The sequence below is a fragment of the Emys orbicularis genome, chromosome 2 (assembly GCF_028017835.1).
Source record: "Emys orbicularis isolate rEmyOrb1 chromosome 2, rEmyOrb1.hap1, whole genome shotgun sequence".
NCBI lineage: Eukaryota > Metazoa > Chordata > Testudines > Emydidae > Emys > Emys orbicularis.
Genome location: NC_088684.1, coordinates 113738498 through 113763108, shown reverse-complemented (window position 1 = coordinate 113763108; position 24611 = coordinate 113738498). Strand labels below are relative to the sequence as shown.

Here is a 24611-nt window from a genome sequence, read left to right as displayed (position 1 = left end):
ATGGCAAATGAAATTTCATGTGGATAATTGTAAAGTAATGCACATTGGAAAAAATAACCCCAACTATACATACAATATGATGGGGGGCTAATTTAGCTACAACAAATCAGGAAAAAGATCTTGGAGTCATAGTGGATAGTTCTCTGAAGATGTCCACGCAGTGTGAAGAGGTGGTCAAAAAAGCAAACAGGATGTTAGGAATCATTAAAAAGGGGCTAGAGAATAAGACGGAGAATATATTATTGCCCTTATATAAATCCATGGTACACCCACATCTTGAATACTGCATACAGATGTGGTCTCCTCATCTCAAAAAAGATATACTGGCACTAGAAAAGGTTCAGAGAAGGGCAACTAAAATGATTAGGGCTTTGGAGAGGGTCCCATATGAGGAGAGATTAAAGAGGCTAGGACTTTTCAGCTTGGAAAAGAGGAGACTAAGGGGGGACATGATAGAGGTATATAAAATTGAGTGATGTGGAGAAAGTAGATAAGGAAAAGTTATTTACTTATTCCCATAATACAAGAACTAGGGGTCACCAAATGAAATTAATAGGCAGCAGGTTTAAAACAAATAAAAGGAAGTTCTTCTTCACACAGCGCACAGTCAACTTGTGGAACTTCTTACCTGAGGAGGTTGTGAAGGCTAGGACTATAACAGCGTTTAAAAGAGAACTGAATAAATTCATGGAGGTTAAGTCCATTGGCTATTAGCCACGATGGGTCAGGAATGGTGTCCCTAGACTCTGTTTGTCAGAGGGTGGAGATGGATGGCAGGAGAGAGATCACATGATCATTACCTGTTAGGTTCACTCCCTCTGGGGCACCTGGCATTGGCCACTGTCGGTAGACAGGATACTGGGCTAGATGAACCTTTGGTCTGACCCAGTACGGCCGTTCTTATGTAAGTTATAGACACATACTGTAATGAGGGACATGGATATAGTTTGAATAAACTACTCTTTCTAGCAATTGGTTTGTATAATCAGCAGTACACGGTATTGGTCTGTCTGAATTATATGTCTATGCCAGTGCACTATGAAAAGAAACAGAACGGCTTTATTAGTAAAAAAATCAGATTCAGATCTTAGATTTCTAATTTGCCTGACTCACAGGAAAGTCAGGAAGGATCAAAGGAATTGGGATTCCTTTTTTCTGTCTGACCACTCACTGAGTGTCACTCTGATTCCAAGAATCCCTCATCTGGACAGCACCTCTGCGGAGGAGGACAAAGACTATATTTTATAGGATCCATTATGGAAGATCAGACGTTTGGAATCTATACCTGAAAACCTCATTGTTTCAGGCATAACTACCACCTAGAAGCAGCAGCCCAGGCTGGTTATATGGAAGTAGCATGAGGCCCTCTGTACCAATTATATCCTGCATGGAGGCTGCACAAGCGGGTTGCTAGGAGAATGGATTCATAAGAGTACCTTGCATCTGTGTGGGTCCAGCACAATCCAATGGGGAAGGCTACAATGGGATGAGGCTGCTGGAAAGGCCATAGGTTCACATGTGAGCAGAGTCCCTGAATTATTCCAGCCCATAGACTAGAATAGCAGTCAAGAGGGTGAAGGCTAGGCTGGGCTGCACAAAACCTGAGATGGGAAGGTGGGTTTTACCTCCACAGCCACTCCACTCCCATAGAGCACAGATACTTGAGCCTTATGTGGGATGGGTAAATTTCTCCATTAGAGAAAAGATAACTTTTTTGTGTGGTTTTGGGATCATTTCCCCCCCCCCCCCCCATGCTGCGCAACTGCCTCACATCCTATTATGGGCCTGGTCTAAAGCCCATTGCAGTCAATGGGAGTCTTTCGTTTGAGTTCAGCAGGCCTTGGATCAGGCCCTATAACAATAAGGAAGCATTCTGGCAATTGTGTCAGAAGTAAAAACCCTAACCCTAATAATATATTCAACCAACATTACCTCTGTAATGTACTTTCCCACCGTTTCCGTCTGGAATAAGATCGTTGCATACAAGTTATGACTCATGTAGTGAGTAAAAGATCAGAACTCTAAACACTGTAAAACTACCAGTGTTTTGTATTCCTCCTGCTCCGTGGGCTAAGTAAACAATAGAGGTTACAAAAATCATTATACTTCCACTATTCTCCTAGAATTCATAGCAGCTCTCACTGAGCCATCAAAGATTGAATGGTAAATAAGCTGCATTTTTCTCTTGTTTCTTACTTTTATGCACATTTAGGTGGCTTGGGAAGGGGAGAAGAGAAAATCATAATCAACTTTGTAACAGAAATCAAGGAAGTTCAAGAGTTAAGTTGAACTTCTGTTGCAAACTTTTTTCCTGTGTGCCAAATTCTCTTCTCAATTACAGCCAAGCAACATAGACAGAATATCAGCAGACCGCAGAGAAATCAATCGGCACAACAGCCTGGAGTACAATCATGGGTTTTGGAAGAAGGCTATAAAAGTTGCTGACACCGAATAGGGAAGTGTCTAGAACAGTGGTTTTCAACCTTTTCTCATTTGTGGACCCCTAAAAAATTTAGAATGGAGGTGCAGATCCTTTTGGAAATTTTAGACCGTCTGTGGACCCCAGGTGAAAACCACTGGTCTAGAAAGAAGAAGAGTTACAGCCAAGTAATCTTATAAAAATCAACAGAATAACATGGGTATATGTGAGAGCAGAATTTGTCCCCGTATTTATGCATAGGAAGAGATTCTCAAAAATCAGTCCCACTTTTTAACCTGTCGTGAGTTTCAGTCATAATTTAGGCCATTGAGATATCTAAAAACAAATCTAAAGTAATGAGATTGCTGGGGTATAACTCAGGGCTGAGTTTGCTCCAGTGTACGTACACATCTCAAGGCATGAGGGACTCAGCCGAGGTTCCCAAACACACCCAGTGAACACACCTGGGATAGAATGACAAGAAAAAAGACAGACAAATTTAAATAATTAGGAGGCATACAGAAACGTACTGCAAACACTGGTGCTGCTGTCAACTGTCTGTCTCTGTGTGTACTGTGTGTGTCTGTCTCTCTTTTAACCTGTGCAATATTGAGTTGACCAATTGAGATCAAGTAAATATTCATGCTGCATGAAGTTCATTCCATGGAGGAGGACCCATGTGTAGCACAGAGGCTCCTTGGCCAAGAGTCTCCTGTTCTTTTAAAACCAATCTCACCTCAAACCTGACAATCTCACTACACGAAGCACATGTCTTACAGGATATTTAGCCATAAAGAGCCACATGTAAGGTATCTACAGAAAGCTTATAACCAGACATGCCAAACCCTGGGGAAAAACGCAGAAATTGGGCTTGTTTTTGGCTTAATTGGCTTGTGAGTTGCTTGTTGGCTAGTTTTTTGGCGTGTAGCTTGTTGCTTCTTTTTTTGATCGGCTCCCGGCAAGCTGGGGCAAGAGGGCGAGAGAGTCAGGGGTGCACAGCAGGGCCACCACAGTCCCAGACTGCACGCCGGGGGGATCTAGTCACAGAGAGTGCTGGGGTTCTTAGGGATTGGCTTGTTTTGGCCTTGGTTTTGAAATGGGATTAGCTTGATTTTTGGCTTATTGTGAAAGTCAGGGTGCTTATTTACCACATGAAAGTTAGCAACTGTGCTTAATCTTTGCAAGATATATATGGCTAATATTTAAGGAATAATGTATTTATATTGAAATTAGGCTTTATCAACTTGGAGCAAAAATTAGTCACCAGGGTAGTCTTGGTGATGACATATTCAAGCAGGAGTGGTCACCCCTCCCTCGTCAGCTGGTGAGGTAATGCAAGATTCTATTGCCTACCCTTGCCACATTGCACAACAGTCAATGGAAAACCATCAAAGACAAATGCCAACAATCAAAACCACTTGGAGGTGGAAAAGAACATTTTAGCAGGCAGGAGATTGCCCTGGCTATGAATAAAGACAAAAGACTGTTTCAGTATAACAGAGTGTAGGGAAAGGCGCTCTGGACCCATTCACTGAGGAAACCCTTTAATAAGGGGGCTTTCATGAACGTTTGGATCCCAGTTCTTGGGAAACCAGCCAGCTCTGCAACAAGCTGAGCTTTGGGGGGAAGCCTACGTGATTGTATAGGAAAGGTAACTATTGGTAAGCACAGACCCAGGTTTGTGTTTTACGAGTGTTTTGTGTTTGTAACCAGTTGTTTCCATCCCTTTCTCTCTAGTTAACTTCTAGTTAAATCTTTATTCTTTCTTAAATAAACCTCCTTTTGTTTTATTGTAAGTGCTCACAAGTGCTGTGTGGTTTACAGGAGTGGTGGTTTAAGGTTGAACTGGGGTACACTGCACCTCTGGGTGCCGAGAATCTGGAATTTCTGTGAGTAGCCAGTGTCTGGGGCTGGATGGGAGAAGGGAATGATTCAAAGGGATTCAAGGCTTGGGGTGCACCTATTGTTACCCTGCAGGGTGAAGACAGGGCTGGCATAGTCCAGAGGAGAGTGCTTGAATGGCTGACGGGTGTCATCTCCCTGACACCACCAGCCTAGTTACCAGAAGGAAAACTCCGCCTTGCTGGAGGCAGGGGTAAGAGAGATGACTCACAGTCCTGGGTACCCCGAGAACCATCACACCATGAAAGGCCCTCATGCCGTGGAATCCCTGAGATACCTCTTGGCAAGGGGACAGGGAGCAGGCAAGCAGACTGGATGCGCAGGAAAGTCTCTGCATCCCTAGCCTACCAGGGCAATGGGTTTTGTGCTGCTTCCAAATACGCTGGTATGGAGGGCAGTTTTGGAGTGGGCTGGGTTAGGGGGTCCAATGGATCCATAAATTGCTCTAGTACCTAGGAATGGCTGCATAGGGATGACAGTGGGGCAGGAATCACCATACAAGCTGGAGTAGTAGCTATGTAAGGGGTATTTTACGGTTGGGTGACCTGTCCCTGAATTGGGGTGAATTCCATTCCTGTCCAATTTCCACTGAGTTCCCTTCACAAAGCCCATTTATTTGTGCTTTGTATTGCGTGGTGTGTGTATGTGTGAGCCCCTGGTAATAGGAAAAACAGCACATTATACGCTCACAAAAGTTCATCTTTTCTAATACAGCAGGTGCTTAAAAGGCTTGCTATTTGCAAACAACTCTTTACATTAACTTTGAGCAGATGTCCACAACAATGTATCTTTACACAAAGAGTATTTAAGAGCCATTTGACTAGCGAGGGCTGTTATCTACAAGCCCCTGTCTTCTATTTTCATTTCAGCTGTTCTCCTTGGTAACAGCTGCTCTCCTCAGTGCCCTGGTTTACATACATCCACTCAAATTATGCTCCGGGATGTTTGTTCCCACTTGCATCTTTGGGTGGTCATTTTCCATTTGTAATTAAGACCTTTTTGTTGAAATGGTGTCATCACTTGCAAATGTGCCCCTTGTAAGAAATATTAGGGAAATGACTGACTTCAGCACTAGCTAGTTAAAATGACAATTTTATACAAATACAGGAAGACATCTGAGAAGAAGGGAATGTATCCGTAACTTTAAACCCATATACGTTTCATCATACAGTACTAGCAATCTCAATGTGGTTTAAAAGCTTGCTTTAGTGAAGATTTATATAACTAGACAAGGAATTCTTTGTAGCTGTCTGAGTAAGATCCTATGAACATTGGAAAGGCTAGAACCTAGCTCTATGTGGAAATAGCTATGTAGGGGACAGTAACCTCCACGGGATTATCTTCATGGTGTTTCCTCTGCAGCCTTCCATTGGGGTCAGGGTTTGACCCTGTGTAGGTCAGAGTCATCTGCAGAGAGGCCCTGTCTCCATACTGCCTCTGGCTCCCCAGCAGCCCCCTGTACCTCAGTGACACAGTTCCAGTGGAGTCATGCTTATAAAGCTCCAGCAGCTTGTGCATGCCCCAGGAGTCTCTGTAAAAGGGGGATGCTGCTGTGGAAGGGGTGCAGGAATGTAATAGAGACTGTGGCTGTATTATTTCTCCATCCTTAGCTCCACAGAGCTACGACATGTTCCTCCTGACCTACCTCTTTCCCCCTCTCCCCCCCCCCCCCCCGGATGGGCCAGGAAGGAGAAGGAGTAGAATGTTGCATGGAAGAAGCTGATATCCCCACACCATGCTGGAGGGGTGAGATCAAATGTGCAGATCAGTGGGAAGGGATGTTTGGACCCAAAGCTCTTTATTCTGAGTAGCTTCTATATGGTAGCTCTTGGAGTGTAATTTAAGCCAGGTAATGTGCCTGAGATAACCTGGCCATTCCAAGTACAATGGCATCAGGCACAGAGGGCCAAATTTATTCCTGCGGCAACTCCTTTGATTCAGTGAAATGACATGAGAGATGAATTTGGCCCAATGCCTGTAGGAGTCTGGGTCTTGATTACAAGAACTTTCTCTACTTGGGGGAAAGCACCTATGGATTCATCTAGAACACAAAGCAACAGCCCATCTCTTGAGTCACGTTAAATGCTGTATGCACATACCATCAGTGCTCCACGTGCTGCCCTGGCACTACCTGTTTGCTGCTACAGGCAATTCCAGGTGTTGGTTATGACCTTTTTAGATCTAAATCATGTCTCATCTTTTTTATTTTTATGTCCCAACGCAGGCGTTACAACAACCTACCCAGTCACTCTTGCTGCTAGTTCCCAAGGTTAAGTTCCTAGGAAGTTTCTGTAGGGCTCGAAGCAGAAAGGATCTCACTTCTGTCACTCATTGAGTTCAAATTGAGTGAGCCACAGAAAGGTATCTGTCCTTATGGTAGCATCCAGATGCCACAATGAGAAGTGAGGCCTTATTGTGCTAGGTGCTGTACAAACACACATAAAGACATGGGCACGCCTCTCTTTTTGTTCAAGCTTTTAGTGATCTACTGCAGGGTTTTATGTGTAATAACAAGGAAGATGGGAGGATGAGGGTTCCAGAGTCGTGAGAGATTGCTGCGGAACATTTAAATGGGAACACATCTCATTTTGTAGTCTACTGATTGCTTTTAGTAAGGAAAGACATTGGGTATAATTAGACATTTCTAAATAATACATACAATTATATTGTATATAACTGACATAAGTTAGAAATAAAATGTATCCTTGTATATCTATTCCATGATACAGGTATCTAACTGAGGATGAGACAAGTGGTTTTGGGGGGCATAATCCCCTGAAATTCATTGAACACTTTCCTTTTCAAGGCAACAGATGAATAGGACTCCCAATGGGGAGGTTCACTTTCTCCTCATAAAAGGATACCCCACCTCCCTTTTTATAATCCTAGTTACATGCCTGAAATGATTACTGCTCTGTGTTGTTCTCCTCATACACATGCAGGCACAAAGATGAGGATCGTAGAGCTCAAAATATCATGTAACCGCCTCTGAGAACAGGTGGACTATGACACAGAGACACAGATCTTTTGTTAAGGTGTTTCTTCCATAAAAGTGGCTTAATGTTATGGCCCTATTAACTACAACATGTTAGGCCACCTGTCTGCAAGCATTCATGCTGCCCAATGATATGGAAGTTATAAGATGAAACAGCTGATGTGCAGGGGCTGCAGTCTTTGTGAATTTAAAAAAAAATCCTCTTTTTCTGGTGCTCGGCAGGATTATTTATCTGTCTGGCTCTGAAGCCGCTTTTATGCATTTGTGCCATTTATCACCTGTTCGGGATTTAACATAGGGCCTATGTCGCCACGGAGCAATGGTACCATTCAATCACGCAATCAGAGACGCTTTACAAAGTCTGGGTTCTCTAAATCACCCCAGAGCTGAATGATGATGTACTATCATTAAGTAATTTAATGGGCCTATTTAAGCTGCTTCTTTTTTAAAAGTAAAAAAATGTGGAAATACTTTTTGTAACCTATTACATTGATTAGTAGACATCTTTCTCTCCTTTTCCCTCTATGTATGTTCAGTCCTCCCATTCCATCCCCCTGCTTCCGGAAACTATGGCTGTGTTTATACTACAGCTCAAGCTGCACTTGATGGCTGGTGTCAAACAAGTCTCCCCAGGCTTCCCCTTAACCGGGGCTGAATAATGTTCAGCCAATGGTGTAGAGGGGGTCAAATTAGTATACAGAGTTGCCAACCCCTGCTAGAAAGAGTGAGCAAGGACAAGTGTGTTGGATATAACCGACCCTATCTACACCAGTGGGGAAACTGATTTCAGCACTGGGTGGTGTTCTGCCATGTTTACATTGAATGTCCTGCATGGCAGTTTCTATAATGTTAGTGTCTCAGTGGTGAGACTCTGTCTTACAAGGGAAAGGTGACGGCTGAAGTTTTCTTCAGGAACCTCTGCCAGGCAATCTCCAGCTTGGCATTGCACCAGCAAGTCTCGGAGCACAGCGTGTTCTGTGAAATGGAAGTGGCTAACATTAAAGTGATACAAGCTGGTCAGCAAAAATGAGTGAGAGGGAAATACAACATGGGGCAGAAGGATGTCCCAGAAAAGATTTTTGCAGGGGGGAAGGGCGGGGCAAGCCATGTTCTCTTACCAAGACCTAGAGAATTAAAACACTGTGTCCAGACTCTGCCCTTACTTATATTTGTGCAGTCCTACTGAGGTGAGTGGAGCTGCACAGCTATAACTCGGGGTAGAATTTAGCCTGATCATGTTAACCCCTTGTTTTATTAAAGATGAGTGTCGCTGGCAATGGTGGGTGCATCGTTTATTTTCTGAAGTTCTTGCTGGAAACATGGAATTGCATCAGGCGTGTGTTTATACCTTCCCAACATCTCTTCTTTTGAGAGGGTGGTCAGAAAAGAAATATGAACTGTACTCCACATAAGAATGCAAGACTTATAATTCCCCCTGGACGTGGCTATGTGGCTTCTCGATAAATGGGTCAAACTAAACCTAGCATGACAGATATACTATAAAGATAGCATGAGGTTGCTGGTTGCAAAAATCAGCCTTTGCAGCCTCCTCATCTGAGCATGCAGATGGTAGGGACGAGACAAAGTTTTATGGGAAAATGTTGAGGTGTTAAAGGAAATGGTGGAGATTCCGTGAGAGAATGTCTAGAGGAGGCTTATGTAGCTGGGAATGAAATGCCAAATGATTGTATTGGGACTAATATACGGGCAGACTGGCATGCTAATTTATGGGCTGCAGTACTTACCACTGTTTGATCTATCTCTGGTTCTCGCTGAAGATGCTTATGGAAGTTTTAATCAACATTTCAGTTTTTTAAAGAACATTTAAAAATATTATGTATTCCATTATTAATATTTTAGAAAAATATGTGTTAGGAGGTAAGACTTGCAGACACAGATCAAACTCTCATTGGCTTCAATGGGAGTAGGATCGGGCCACTGTCAATAAATCTCAATTTTGAAACTGTTGGTAAATTGAAGATTTTCTCCTAGGTATCTGTGTTTGATTTATAAATGGGGAAAATGTTTAGTGTTTCCTTGAGATTGTGTTAAAGAGAACATTATCACTAAATTCACTACTATTTTGAGACTATTTCATCAAATCGAAAACTGGCCAATTTTGTCCCAAATGACCATGGTCTACAAAAAACAATTTATCCCAACTCTACACAAGTAACTTGAGATTAATGTTTTGGAAAATAATCCTCAAGCAGTATTTGTTTGTTAGCACTGATTTGAGGTACAGTTAGCTACAGCAAACTCTCCTTATTGCCAGTTGTTTTCAGGTCATAAAGTAAACCTGCATTGTTTCCCTGGTCCCTCCCAACACACTCAACCCTTCCAGCAAACTAAAACTTTTATGAGACATTCCTGATAGCTTATACTACAGCTGTTCAGTCCTTTTCTCAAAAAAGAGGGGGGAAAAGTGGGGTGGGGGGAGGGAGAGAAAGGTAGTTCAGTAGTCTCTTGCATTTCACCAGTGACAACTGAAAGAAGGAACAGTTTATTACTACAGCTGTAGATTTCGTCTAGAGTTCAAAAAGTGGTAACAAGGAAACATGGTTGCAACTGTCACAAAACAGAGCAGTTGTTGTGTGGGGGAAATGCTATGCTGATCATTTTCAACAGTTCATTATAATAATGGCTTTGCACTTCAAGTCTCTTCTGACATCTGAAAATGTCCAAACATTAATTAATTAAAATTTACAGAGCTCTATTAGGTAAATAAATATTATTATCCCCATTATACAGATGGGTAAATTGAGGCACAACACTTAGTGACTTACCTAAGGTCACATAGGAAATGTGTAGTAGAACCAGGTATCATGACTCCCACCCTTTCACGTGATTTCTGAAACTTCACACATTCCAATCAATTCAATGACTCCCAAAAACCTTACTTTGAATTATTTTGGATCATACTGGCAAGAACAGCCTCTTTGAGTTAACATTCATTGAAGTTATGCTTGCATATCATGCATATCATGATGAAAAGATAATTCTATATTTTATTTCATGGGTGTCAGCGGGGCTGAGCAGTGGGCGGCCTGTATGCACTGGTCAATTACCAAGTTGCAGTCAGGAGATGAGTCAGGGTCAAACTGGGTAAGGACACCAGGGAGTCAGGGTCAGGCACCAAGTTACAGACAGCAGGCAAAGAGCAGAGTCTGGGACAAACCAGGGTCAGAAGCCAGAGTCTAGGTTCCACAGCAAGGCAAGGTCTGGAGAAGAAGCAAGCAGGCAGTCTGTCATTTCTCAGACAATTCCCCATGATGGCTTCCTGGTTTATATACCAGCATGAGACAATCAGTGGGCTGTGAGGGGCTGCCACTCAGACCCTGTTGGGCAGTATTTCCTGCAGTGCCTAGCTTCACAGGGCACTCCAGTGAAAACCTAGCTTAAGCTCCCGATGACGATGTTGAATTGTTAGCAGCCCAGAATTCTCATGGTCCAGGTTCTAGTCCCCACCCACCAGTTCTGGGTTGGGTTCTACTTGAGGGTTGGGGGTGGTTCCAGAGCATGAGGTGTGGTGGTGCCCAGGCTGTACCCCCCTACTGGGCCTGGTCTGGTTCATTTCCTGAGCTCTTCTGAGCTGGAGAGGAGGCAAGGGTGTGTTCTGGCACCACACAGTAAAAACAGAGCTTCACTGCTGTCTGTTTTCTCCTGAGGTCAGGTGTTGGTGACCCTCGTTGACCTATATGGATTCAGGACTGGGTCTTACAGGCTTTGGTGTAGAGGGTGGACATGGGGGCATCCAGCCACCCCTCATTTCCTCCTGCTACTCACACAGCTGAGAGTTGATGTGAGTTCAGTAGAGGCCTGTAGGCAGGTGGGGCAGGGTCGCTCATCTTTTACATACTCACTGAGCGCCACCGGAATTGATGTAGTTGGGCAGCATCATTCATTGGACGTCCGCTGCACACTGTTGGAAATGCCAACATAAGTGGTTGGCCCTTGCTCCTGGCGAAGCTTCCAGAGGGCAGCCTCTGCAGAGCAGCCACAATGTGCGTCATCAAAGATGGTTGAGAAGGCTTGCAAGAAGGAGTCACAGTCAGAGACCACAGGTCTGCTCTGCTCCAACAGGAGGGAAGCCCAATCGAATGCTTCAAAGGCAATCAGGCTGACTATTAGCTCCACCTTTGTCTGGTCTGTGGGGTACATTGGGGGCACAGCAGGAAGAGCAGCCTGCCTTGGTTCAGGAACCCCTGGAATTTCCAACAATCCCTGTCTTCAAATAATTACACACATTTCAGTGGGACTGCTTGAGGAATAAGGTATTACTCAACAGGGTTGCAGAATCAAGACCAAAGTGAATAAGGGTGACAGAACAGGGCACATTATCAAAATCTTTCAGTCTGTACAGATCTATATTTATCAGTGTAAGCACAATAATAAAAGCTGTTAGAGTTCCTGTGATTATATTATGAGGGCTGATTGCTTGTGTGTGCTTTCACCCTTATGTGCCCTGTACTAGTGCCTCTATACTGTACTCCATTAAGACCTATCTGGACCCTTCCTCTTAAAGCATCCAGAACTGGCCAGTGCCAGAGACAGAGATACAGTTCTAGATGCCCTAATGGTCTGATCTAATTTGGTAACTCCTATCTTCTTGATTTTTGTACATTTTCCCAAGATATTTGCAAACTGCTTGGGGAAAAAGTAGTAATTTGCTAATCATTTTCCAAGACACTTTTTCTCTCTTTAAAAACCCCAAACACACTGATTGATTTATTTTATTTGTGTGTATGTGTGATTTCTAGCATTCCTTGTCCAGTTTTATAAATACCAAAGGCAAATTATTTGTATGACATAGTACTTATAAATATGCATTCAAGTTGTTCAAAAGTTTTTTCTATACACAATAGCAATTCTGTACCACCATTTTCTTTCCATAAACATTCCTCTTTCTCAATGCCTAGTCAACTTACCAGTTTTTCCTTTTATGCACATAAGTGGATCCTATTCCTTGCAAGGATTAAGAATTTTGTTTGTAATAGTCCCACAATACCTATCTAAGACCCTGATCCTGCAAACACCTGGGCATGTGCCCAACTTTATGCACTGTGGGACTGGTCCTGACCTGTTGAAGTCAATGGCAAAGATCCCATTGACTTCAATAGTGCAGGATCAGGCCTTGTGAATAGTTCCACTGATTTCACTGGGAGTTAAACCTGTGCTAAATTGGTCAAAAGTTCCCTTTTTAAATGCAGTATCTTTATGATACAGTCACTTTATGCCTGGCCGACACTCTTAGGTATATGACTTTTGAAAGCCTGAGTATATACTCAGGGATTCACTGAAAACTATCCAAAAACATTGATATGTGACTGTTTAATTCTGACTTTAAAAAGTAAAAGAAAAATCATATTACCATTTTAATAACTCATGGATTTGTTACAGGTGGAAAATATCTAAACAGAGAAGATACATGCTAATTTATTAAACTTCTGACTTTGTAAGGTTCACTTGTTGGTATGTCAAAAGAATTACATATCACATCAATAAGAAAATATGTTTAGAATTTGACATTTGAGTCCCAGGTCACCTGAGATTTAACGGAACCATACTTTCAGGATAACCCACTTCAGATATGAGGACATACTTCAAGTGAGTGAAACAAATAATACTATGGATGAAGTAAATCGTCTTTAACCAACTGTGATGGATTGAGTACTGTCTGTGGAGAAGTTATATTTGATATGAACAAATAGTGGGTCTCGGTCTGTTTGCATACAGCACTCTGATTGACAATTTAAACCAAAGGAAACAGAGAGACCCTGGGTGGGAGGTTGAGATGCTGTCTTACAACCAGTCAAATGTATCCTGCAATAGCTACTATTCTGGGACAGCTTGCAGGTGCCCACAAAGCTAAAAATGACTCCTATTTGACAAAATGCAAATGAGATAGCTTTGTCTTATAATATTAGTTCCATACTTGTAAAATTCCATTATGTAAAATTAAAATTATTTCTTTTATATATTAGCAGATATAAAATTGGCCCTTATTCTAATGATCATTCTGCTAACAGGGTAATAGAGTTCCTTAGCCCTGTCTTATAATCATTTCAAAATGGATAATTCTTCTCACACCCACTGACTGGATTAAAATAGAATAGGATGCAGCAAGGGTGTAATTTTATACCAAACACTGAGAAAGAAAGTGAAGTTTAATATTTTAAACCTTTGCTAAATAAAGAACCCCACAAAAAAGCAGCTAATTTCTCAGACACCTCAAAAAAGTTTAATATTTTACTTTGGTTCAGACCAAAAAGTACACACATTTCAGCAAATGCTAGTTTCTTCTTTGTTTGAACTTGAACTTGCTATGCTGCAAGGTCTTGCATGGTGCTCAGGAAAGAGTGCAAAGTTGTAGTCCAGTACAAATCTGAGCAAAGGCTATCCCTAGGCACAAGTAACATGATGTACTAAGCACAGCTGTTTTCCCTGAACAGAAGTAAGTTTCAAACCCCTTGAGTGCAAAGCATGTGCAGTGAATGTATGTGTCTAAAGAGACATGTCAAGTGTGATCCTTGGCATCCTAATACGTGTTTCTTTCTCTGGGCCAACATAACTCCTATTAAAGTCAGTGGAAAGACTCCCATTGACTACAATACAAGTTGCATCAGGGCCTTTATCCTGACTCCTACTATTAGGCTGTAGTGATTTGGCAACCATGGGTTTGTAATATTAGAATAAGTCTCAGAAGAGGTGGCTTAGTGGTTAGGATGCAGGCATCAAAGGTTAGAAATAGATGCAGTTTATCACATGGATCTCACCTCTACATATGTGTCATATATACTGGGGGTGGAGGAGAGAGGTATCCTCTTCATAGTTGAAGTTAAAGCTAGCCTCCATTATAAAATATTATTTTAGCTCCTCTGTCTTTGGATTGGAAAACTGTTTTGGCCTGAAACGGTAACATTCTGGTGACTTGTCCCATCCCACTTAATTACAAATTTTAAAACTGTCTTTATTTGCGTACACAAAAGAAACTATGAACAATATTGTATGTGTGTGCTTTTTTTAAAAAAAAAAAAGACACTCCAAAACCAAAAAACTGTTAATGACATTTCAGGGCCTAAGACATTTTGACTCACATCAAGAATTCCTCTAACTAGATAATAAGTATGTGAGTACATTCTTTAGAATCCCAAGAAGAATCTTAGACTCTTACATTTTTATATTGACAGGGGATCAAAATCCTTGCATGTGTGTCAAACACAGCAAATTCTTTATTCTTAAAGTTTAACCCTATTTAAGAGAAGAATAGACAACAGATTGCCAGATGATCCTCTCATGCGGTTACACATCATAGCTGTAACACAATGAAAATGTACTTATATTGTATATATGTACACACAATATATATACACACAGCATGGAGCTCAATAATTATTTATATTCGTATAACATAGTAAAATAAAATTATCTATACTATAATAACGTGGTACGTGTCCCTTGTATTTCTTTTTCTCATTATTAAACCGCCCTCTTCTCTGTCTTTCCCTCCCATTCTTCCACCTTTCACTCTCTCTCCTTAATTTTTATCCCCTTCTTAATCTTTCTTCTGCTCTCTATCCCCCCCAGCAATGGCGCACCGGACCTGGAGAATCTAATTTTCCTACTCCTCCCTCATTGCTGCTGAGAAGTAGGAGCCCAAAGAATTTCTCCCCCTCCCCAAATGTCTAGGCCACAACTGTCCTGAAGCATCGTTCCATCCATCTTTCGCACATGTTTCAGCTGTTCTCAGCAGAGAGCAAAAAGAAGGTCACTTCTGCTACTGGCTAAGAACAGTGAGCTGTGACTGTTGCCTGCTCTGCCCTGGAGAAGCACAGTTGTGCAGCAATACAGCCAGCACTATTTTGTCTCTGATTTCTGTAAGATATAAAATTTCTGGGGAGGCTTCACCTCCCTGGGGCCCATCAGTCGTGATGCTTTGGCAAAGTGAAAGGAAAGATGAGGGTAGAGATGGCACTACCCACAAATGCAGATTTAAAGAAAGAAAAGTCCTGCAGCCAGCGGGCATTGAGCCTACTTTGTTCATGTCTGATGACTATTTGATTACGATGTCCACTTCCGCCCGCTCAGGTCTCCATTTTATTTTATCAATGCACCCAACCAACTTTAGATCTTTCATACTAGGAGACTAAGGCTTTGTCTACACCAGCTTTTGTCAGCAAAACTTTTGTCAGTCAGGGGTGTGAAAAAACACCCCCCTGACCAACATCAGTTCCGCCGACAAAAGTGCCAGTGTAGACAGGGCTATGTCGGTGGGAGATGCTCTCCTGACGACATAGCTACCGCTGCTCATTGGGGGTGGTTTAATTATGCCAGCAGCAGAGCTCTCTCCTGCCGGCTTAGAGCAGCTACACAGGAGACCTTACAGTGCAGTGGTACAGCTGTGCCGCTGTAAGGTCTGTAGTGTAGACATAGGTAGCTTTTTAGGCTTACTACAACATTCACTGCTTTGCACTGTCAGCTTTTGTTTTGAATCTTCTTCCTGTGTCACATTTGTCTTATCCCCTTCTTAAAATATTTTTAAAATGTTAAATACAGAAATGTCTTTTTTTTTTTTTTTAAATCCTTTCCTCTCCCAGAGATAATGTTTGGGCTCACTGCAGTAATGCCAGAATCTGGTAAAAGCAGAATCAGCTAGTGTTGTTTTTCTGTTCTGACAGTGAAAGGGGAGGAGCACTCACGGTTTTACTCCAGGTGAGGCCTGTGGTATGATGCTCTTTGATGTAAGCTTGAAGCTCAGTCCAGATGTTCAAGTATGATTTCACCCAATCAACATGACGTAAGTCACTGTAAGGAAAAAAAAAAGGAAATATTTCTATGTATGATTTATAGTGTTTAAATATAGATACTTGCTACCCTGTATTTAAAGCGGACTAGATACTGCATCTGTCACTGGCCACAGACAATTAAGTTACAAGACTGCTGACAGACAGGCAGCCCAGCAAACGGTGAGGCCTAGCAGACTGAGATCCTTGCGGAGGAGAGATAAGGGAACAAGAGGGCTCCAGGACAGAATGCTTCCTGCCCAGGCTCAAAGTGAACCAGGGCAGTAATAAAGCAAGATGGGGCCCTGTGCCAGGAATTCAAACCTGGTTCCCCTCAGTGTTTTGATTTTTAGAAAATTAAAGATCAGCGTATTCTGTAAAGTGTCCTGGCTTCTGAGTCCAAAGGTAGCTTGTCGCTCTCCTTTATGCCTCTCAACCCAGCATGTGCTCTGCTACCCTTTCCCCTTGGAACATTTTAACCAGCACCTTATAAACTCTTAAACGCAACCAAAATATTAATCTCAAAAGAAAAGGAGGAGTTGTCATAAATGAAGGGTGGTCAGGAAGCAAGGTTATGTGTATCTTTAGGCTAGATAATATGGTGTCACATTATAATTTCTGTTAGACTCATATTTATAAGCCAAGATTTTCAAAAATAAGTTAGGTTCCCAAATTATTATTTAGGCACCTAAATAAGTGGCCTAATTTTCCTAGACTCCAAGCACCCGGATGGCTATCATTGACTGCTATGGGACAATGAGTGGAAGTAAGAATATGCACGGGAATAACTGTTTGTAGGATGGAGCCCTTAATGGTGAAAATCTAGTTAAAGATAATAACAGTGATCACTAAAAGCCTGATCCACGGCCTGCTGGAGTCAATGAAAAGACTCCCATTGATTCCATTGCTTGGCAGTGGGATCAGGTCTTAAAGTAAATGAAGCCTCAGAGGAAAATCTCCACACTTAAATCCTGTGTCTTGCTTGTTTATTTTTATATAACTTTTCCAGCTCCAATACTCAGAAATATCTTGGTGTGAAATACTAAACAAACTTCACCCCTAAAAATCATGCACATAGTTTAGTCCTTTTAAAAAGGTGCACTTTCCCCACTGGTGCTTATGCCCCTTCAAAAAGTACATTCTGAAATGGAGCAATTACCCAGAGTAGATAATTTGGGGCTCCAGCAGGCAATTCATAACTATAATTAAAAGAACTTTCACAAAAATTCAGATCTGCAGATTAATTTTTACTTGGGCAAAAGATTAAATTGTGAGCTGCTTTACCTCTGCTGACCAGTGTGGATGAAAATGTGTAGCAACAGACCTGATATAAGGACTTAAATCAGGTATGTTCTACAAAAGAACAAAAATGGGTTTTGAATCAGCCTAATTTGTCATGGAAGATGATGGCTAAGGGAAAAAAAAAAAAACAAATTTGCAGGTATTGTATTTTAGTAACAATATGGTACTAACGGCTAAAAACTGACCCCTCTGCAAAGGCCAAGCGAATGGGATTTGTGCAAGAGTTCTCCAAAGGGGCTCAGAAAAGGAGTCATCCTCTCTCTATCTCAGGCCACAGAACACCAGTAGCACTGCACCGTATCTGCTGCTGCAACCACATGCCTCCCTGTGCCCACACCCTTAAGATCGCCATGCACTGGCGCAAAGAGAGCCCCTTTGGAAACACTGCATCAAGGGGCAGTAAAGTCTCAACTGCATGGAGCTGGACTCCAGGTGATAGAGCCAAAGTGCAATTTTTCAAGCAGAAAAGCAAGATGGGCAGTCAGGGAATTCCATCTCTGCAGCAGTGTATCAGTCAGACAGGGTAGTGCTGTAGTTGCCTCTGTGTGTGTGTGTGTGTGGGGGGGGGGGAATAAGTTCATGTGTTGAATGCTTTTTAATTTTCAAAACACTTTCTTGTGATGTTTTTGCAAATAATACAGTACTCTCTAGCACCTCAGTAAAGCTAGTTCTAAACTATCCATAGAGAAAGTGTGGACATTAACACCAGGCAACATACCTGTTTTTGTAGTCCTTTAACACCCTGTTAGTATAAAAGGTAGCAGCATCATTCATCTCCTTGACATAAGGGCCTGGTTTAGGAGACTAAGAGAACAGCACCATCACCCAAGTATAGCAAGAAAAAAATGAAAGAAGAGAAGATTTAAAACATTAGTCAAAACCCCCCATCAGTATTTTAGACTAAGAGCTTGTCTTCACTACAGGGGAGATCAACGGGGCTGCGAGCGATGCAGCGGGGGATCGATTTAGCGGGTCTAGTGAAGACCCCCTAAATCGATGACAGAGCGCTCTTCAGTCAACTCCGGTACCCCAGCTCTCCAAGAAGAGTAAGGGAAGTCGACCGGAGAGCATCTCCCATCGACACAGTGCAGTGAACACACTGGGGTAAGTCAACCTAAGCTACATTATTCACGTAGCTGGAATAGCGTAACTTAGGTCGACTTACTCCCCTAGTGTAGACAAGGCCTGAGTGTAGAGATAAGGAGATGGGAATGCAGAGTTAAATAATACTAGGGACTGCTCTGATTTGATTATTTGTTTATGGAGTTCCATTAAGAAGTGTGTTTAAAAATGCCCTAGTCTGTGTGTAACTCACCACTGTTATCCACCCAAGTGCAGGAATGCTTTCGCTGACAGCTGAGAGGTGGTTGAACATTTTACTTCCTCGGTTTCTCTCTCTGAAGGTCTGGATTTCCTGGATCTTGTCAGATATTGGTTTTAGCAGCACGGCCATCTCACTCTGCAGTAAAACATGAAACTATTGTTACCACTGGCAGACTGGAAGCACTCTGTGCTCAGTACTTCTCTGCGTAGTGCCATCGATTTAGGGAAGGAATAAAGGTCAATGTCTTGTATCACTTGTAAGCTCACCACACAGCTTCATTTGCCCCACTCCAATTACAACAGCAAAACATCCACCCATTAAATACTGATGTGCATTTCAACGTAAATTACAGTCCGCACCGGCAGTGTCTGAGATATGTGCAACCTACATAGCAGGGCTGGCCAAACTGTGGCTTGCGAGCTGTTACAGTGCGGCTCGCAAGCCCCCCACATCCTCCCCCATTCTCTGCCTACCAGACTGGGGGGGGAGCTCAGGACCTCTGCCTTGCAGTGGGGTAGGGGCTTCTGTCCAGCAGGGGGGGTGTCTTGGGGCTGAAGCCCCGTAGGGCGCACTTGCCGGGGCTCGGGGCTGACACCCCGAGCCCCGGCTCCTGCCAAGTGTGCTCCAGCTCTCGAACTTTTGAAGATTTTTTGTATGTGGCTCAGAGGGCCAGTAAGGTTGGCCACCCTGCTATATAGTTAAACAGGGACCTGTGCTTCCTGAGACCTGTGATGCTCCCCAAGGGTACCCAGGGTTGTGAGGCACCTCACCACTACCTGCCCTTAGCAGACACAGACAAGACTCCTTCACACTGTGGATCAGCTCCCTGAAACCAATGGCCTCTGGCAGTACAAGCACTGCCTTCCAGGCCTCTGTAGGCTTCACTCCCTCTGAGCAGGTTGGCACACACTAACGGCCAAGCTCTCTCTGAGCATTTTCTGTTTTGTCTAGCCCCATATCCACTAAACACCCAGAGAAATACCAGGACACAGAGAACACTCACACTCAGAAAACACACACCGAGAAAACAAACATACACATAAGCATACACCAGCTTGTAAGATTCAGCTCAGGACCAGCATTTGCTTAACACCAGCGCACTGAGATATATTTATAGTGAAAACAAGAATAAGTTTATTATCAAATAGTAGATATTCAGGAGATAGTGAGCAAGGATACTGGAGACATGGTTACATATGAAACAATATCATAACACACTTTCTAGAAACAGATTAACCTCCTGTCTAAAGATTTTCAGCATTTTCAACCAAGGCTGGCTGAGATCCCATTTTCATGAATATAAACATATTCATTTACTTCCCAGGTACAAGATGAAGAGGTTGTGATGTTGCACTCCATATGTTTTATGGAAATATGCTTATGAGTCTGAATATGATGTAACTGGAATATGCTTTAGGCAAAAGGTCTCTTGTATGATATCATTAGACAGCTTGTAATCTACTGAGTGTGTTCATCCTATTTGTTTGCATGTATTATTTCTATGTCTGGAGTTAAGAGAATAAGATATAAACTTGTATCACTGATGTAAACATATTAAGTGGACGCCATTAAGGGTGCTTCAGAATCAATGAACTGTGAATGGGTTTATTTACCTGCAAGCCTTCCTGTGTACGTGTGGGCCAGCCCGTGGGTAATGAAGAATGAGGTCTCACAGGAACATGAGACCATGTCACCTGATACTGAAATCCATCTTAAATCTTGTACTTTTCCATTTAGAAGGAGGGGTGGGGGCCAAGCACAGACAAAAAATCCCCGCCTTGTGCCAAACCTATAAAAGAGGGTGGAGCAAGGCAAAGGGGGCTGCCAGTCATGAGAGAGCCCCTGCTTACCACCTGAGATGTCTGCTGGAACTAACAAGGACTGTACCAGGGGAAAGGATTGGGTCCAGACTAAGAAGGAGTCTAGTCTGTGAAAGAAGCTTATTGGAACATCTCTGCGGGTGAGATATTACCTGTAATCAGTTTCTTAATGTATTAGGCTTAGACTTGCGTGTTTTGCTTTATTTTGCTTAGTGACTTACTTTGTTCTGTCTGTTATTACTTGAAACCACTTAAATCCTACTTTTTATACTTAATAAAATCACTTTGGTTTATTAATAAACCCAGAGTAAGTGATTAATACCTGGGGGAGCAAACATCTGTGCATATCTCTCTATCAGTGTAATAGAGGGCGGACAATTTGAGTTTACCCTGTATAAGCTTTGTACAGAGTAAAATGGATTTATTTGGGGTTTGGATCCCATTGGGAATTGGGTGTCTGGGTGCTGAAGAGGTAACCTGCTGAGCTGGTTTTGGTTAAAGTCTGCAGCTTTGGGGGCATGGCCCAGACCCTGAGTCTGTGTTGCAGGAGGCTAGCGTGTCTGGCTCAACAAGGCAGGGTTCTGGAGTCTCAAGCTGGCAGGGAAAACGGGCTCAGAGGTAATTTCAGCACATCAGGTGACAGTCCCAAGGGGGTCTCTGTGGCTGAACCCTCACAGGGGTATCTTCTTTGTCTTCTAGATATACCCTGAAGTTCATGGTCTTTATTCACAGACAGGGTAACCTCCCACAGACTGTCTTTTTTCCTGTGTGCCCCTCCCCTGTTTGCTTCACATCTCTTCATTAATATTTGACTTCATATGTAAATGGGCAGCCATTGTGTTAGTTTACAATGCTTAATTTACATCCCGACAGAGAGAGAGACATATTTCTTACCTCCCGTTTGGAGGAAAACCTGTTTTTCACCTTTGCTGGTGACAAATATCTTCATACAGACTTAAACATATTTTCAGTGTATATATACATAACTTCTTCATACATTTCACTATGATAGTAATGACCAGTGTGACACTGACTTTAACTTGAGACCTCACGTGATATTCTTTGGTGAACCAAAATGTACATACTAGAATCAGGATATGCCCATAACCTTATCAGCTGGCATTAAGTGATTCTTGGATCACAGGACCCCACTCCTAAAATGACTCTACATCTTGGAGTTACTGTGACAGTTTTTCCATATGATATTCCAGAAACTTCTTTAGGACATTTGGAATGCCCTGGGTTTTCATTTTATCTATCAAAATGTATTTTGTCTGATTTTGTTTTTTAGAAGTACAAAATATTTGTTTTGATGTATTGCTATACCAAGTAGAATTTGCTCTGTGTTTACCAGCATCAAACAGTCCAATAGAATGAGTACTCAGTGCGATGAACAGCGTTTACAATGAAGAGAAAAGCTGGACGAGCACAGACATCATTTAAGCTATTCTTTTATTCAGCGTGAATATTAATCATACACTGGACAAGTATCAGGTAAACTCATTCAGAACATTGTTGCTGGAAAATTTACCACATTCAGTAATATACACATGTTGCTGCAGAGTGAGAATCTATCCGCATCTTCTTATCTGTAATATAAACTATCTTGCGACCCTAAAATATGTTGCCACAAAAGTGGCTCAGTTTTTGATTTTGAAAGTTCAGTCACCTACCACATGCCACACACTGACATGTGACCGACTTGAGAGAGCACCATTCCTCAGTGCCCACGCTTTTTCCTCAAATATAACTGAGGGGAGAAGTTGGCCACTAGTATTTACGGACAAAGTTGTCTGAGACAGATATTTCTTTTCACTTTTCCTAAGAGTGTAACTGTTTGACTGACTTAACTGTTTATTGGAGAAAATTCATTTTTCAGAATACTTTGAGGACCAGCATTACCATGCCACGTTATTGTACAATTACCTGCCCAGTCAAGGTGCAGGTGCATTCTGTAGTAAGAAATTGGTATATCAGAGTGCTTAAGTACTACAGTGATGGATGCTATACAATTCCTAAAATAGGTAGATAGTGTAACAGAGAGATTAATTAGCAGAAAGACTTTCCAGTCAGCAAAAAAAGATTGATTGTAAGTGGCTTCATTTGCAAAAGATGTATCCAAAAGTGGGATTAGTGGAAAAGGTGAAAGCTCCTAAATGGCCTCTTGAGAGCTACACGTTTTTCTTTTCCGTGTTGGGGGAGAGTTGTAACATAGAGAAGTTCAAATGTTCCTCAGATCAGCTGAGGAAAACCTTTACAGGATGACCTTCTTCCTCCCTTGCCATTAAAATATCTCATGACTTCTGATTGGGTAACAATAGCTCATGACTTCTGATGGCTGTAAAAAATAACACGCAGCAGTAAGCTTTGCTTGTTTATTTCCCTCCTCTTTAACATGTGTTTCAAGCCATTCCACATGACCTAAGCTTCTTAAAATATTCCCCCTTCTTAAAATAAATGCGTCAAAGTTACCATAAATCAACACGTGGTCAAAAGGCTTTCCCAGCAACAGGGGGAAAATCAGGGTTTCAAAAATTTTAAAGGAGTCAGTCTCAAACATTATTATTGTCACATTGAGAAAGACCAGTGCATCTGTAAAGTTGGTGATATCTGGCCTGCCTCCACAAAGGGAAAAAATATATTTACAATATTAACTGGATCAGAAAGGATTCTTGTTTATCTCTGGCTCCCCAACTACAAGTCATTAAGTCTAAAAAGACCCTGCGATCGCTTAAAAATTGGTTGCGTGACCATAATATCAAGTTTGGGAAAGTTCTTGTTTGTTTGTTTACAATTTTTATTTTTTCATACAACACTCAGGAATCTGAGTATAACAGTGGTTAGCAAAAATGAAATTAAAAAAATAAAGTATTTGCCCTGCTTTTGTGTTGTGCCAATTTGCCCCTAGAGTCTAAGGAATGTTTACAGTCTCTAGCTCATCATGAACCTTCATGGCCCAGATCCAAACAACCCAAGAGAATGTCAGGAGTAGAACATGTAGCTCCAGAAAGGCCTTGCATATCGAGGCAGCATGGTCATGAGGATAGGGCACAGGACTGGTAGTTAGGAAACCTCAGTTCTCTTCCAGGCTCTGCCACTGACTTATTGTGTGACTTTTGGAAAGTCACTTCAGTTCTCTGTGCCTCAGTTCCCTATATGTAAAATGGGGCTAATGATACTTACCTTCATTTGTAAAATGCTTTGAGACCCAAGGATAAAAAGCCCTAAATAAGAGATAAATATTATTATTACTGGGGGCAGGGGACTCAGTCCTGCTTTCACTAAGGTCAACAGAAAAGCTCCCATGACTTCAGTAAAAGATTATGTCCATTCGTTTTACGTGTGTTTAGAGTATTTCTGTTGCTTTGAATGTAGGGAGAGAGAGATATTTTCTTTTACTTCACTACATATTAAATATTTCTAAAAATGTAGTCCATTTTACATTTTCTGTTGAGTTATTTAAGCCCATCGTAGGGCTTTTAAAGATGAAATATTAAGTGCTAGAAAAACTGAAAGGAGCAGAATTTGGATTCATACAGCAGCTATATTCATCCTCAAAGTGTCTCAGAGCAGTCTACAAAATAATGAGTTACTGATAGCGTAGTGGCTATGGAAACAGAGCAGCCACAGTAGGCTAGATCCTCAGCCCTGTTCCATCACTTTTGTGTTGCTCGTAAGAAATGATGCAGCTCTTAAGGAATTGTGTGTGTGTGTCTTCTTGTTACTCATGCATCTGGGCAAGGGTCTGTCACAATCCAGCCCTAAGCATTCAAATGTCTTTAAATGAATTAAATGTACTATTAGACGAATGATATATAGTGCATTTGACTATATGGTGAGGGGGAATTAATTAATAAAAGACTCTTACTTCTGGCAGTAATAGCTCTTGATTTGGCTCTACAATAGGAGCAATATGGATCTGCTCAGGATTCTAAAAGAACCAGCTGATTTAATATTCATTGCAATAAAGTGAATCTCTATACTGTATCTGTAACAAAAAATCAATTCAAAGAGATTAATCTGACCAATTTAGTTGGAAAAAATCTTCAACATATCTTCGGCATGT

General features: G+C 41.9%; 1 protein-coding gene across 4 annotated transcripts in view; it reads right to left on the bottom strand.

The window, feature by feature from the left end:
- Window positions 1–24611, bottom strand: part of CAP2 (cyclase associated actin cytoskeleton regulatory protein 2) — a 79255-nt gene that overhangs the window by 8977 nt on the left and 45667 nt on the right. For 3 of the 4 annotated variants that reach the window (XM_065399015.1, XM_065399017.1, XM_065399016.1), the window contains 3 exons: window positions 18717–18860; window positions 18120–18205; window positions 16016–16121 (listed from right to left, as the gene is read on the bottom strand). The exons of the other annotated variant lie outside the window; for it this stretch is intronic. In XM_065399015.1, coding sequence (XP_065255087.1) covers window positions 16016–16121; window positions 18120–18205; window positions 18717–18860 — 336 coding nt within the window. The remainder of the gene's footprint in view (window positions 1–16015; window positions 16122–18119; window positions 18206–18716; window positions 18861–24611) is intronic. 4 annotated transcript variants of the gene reach the window in all.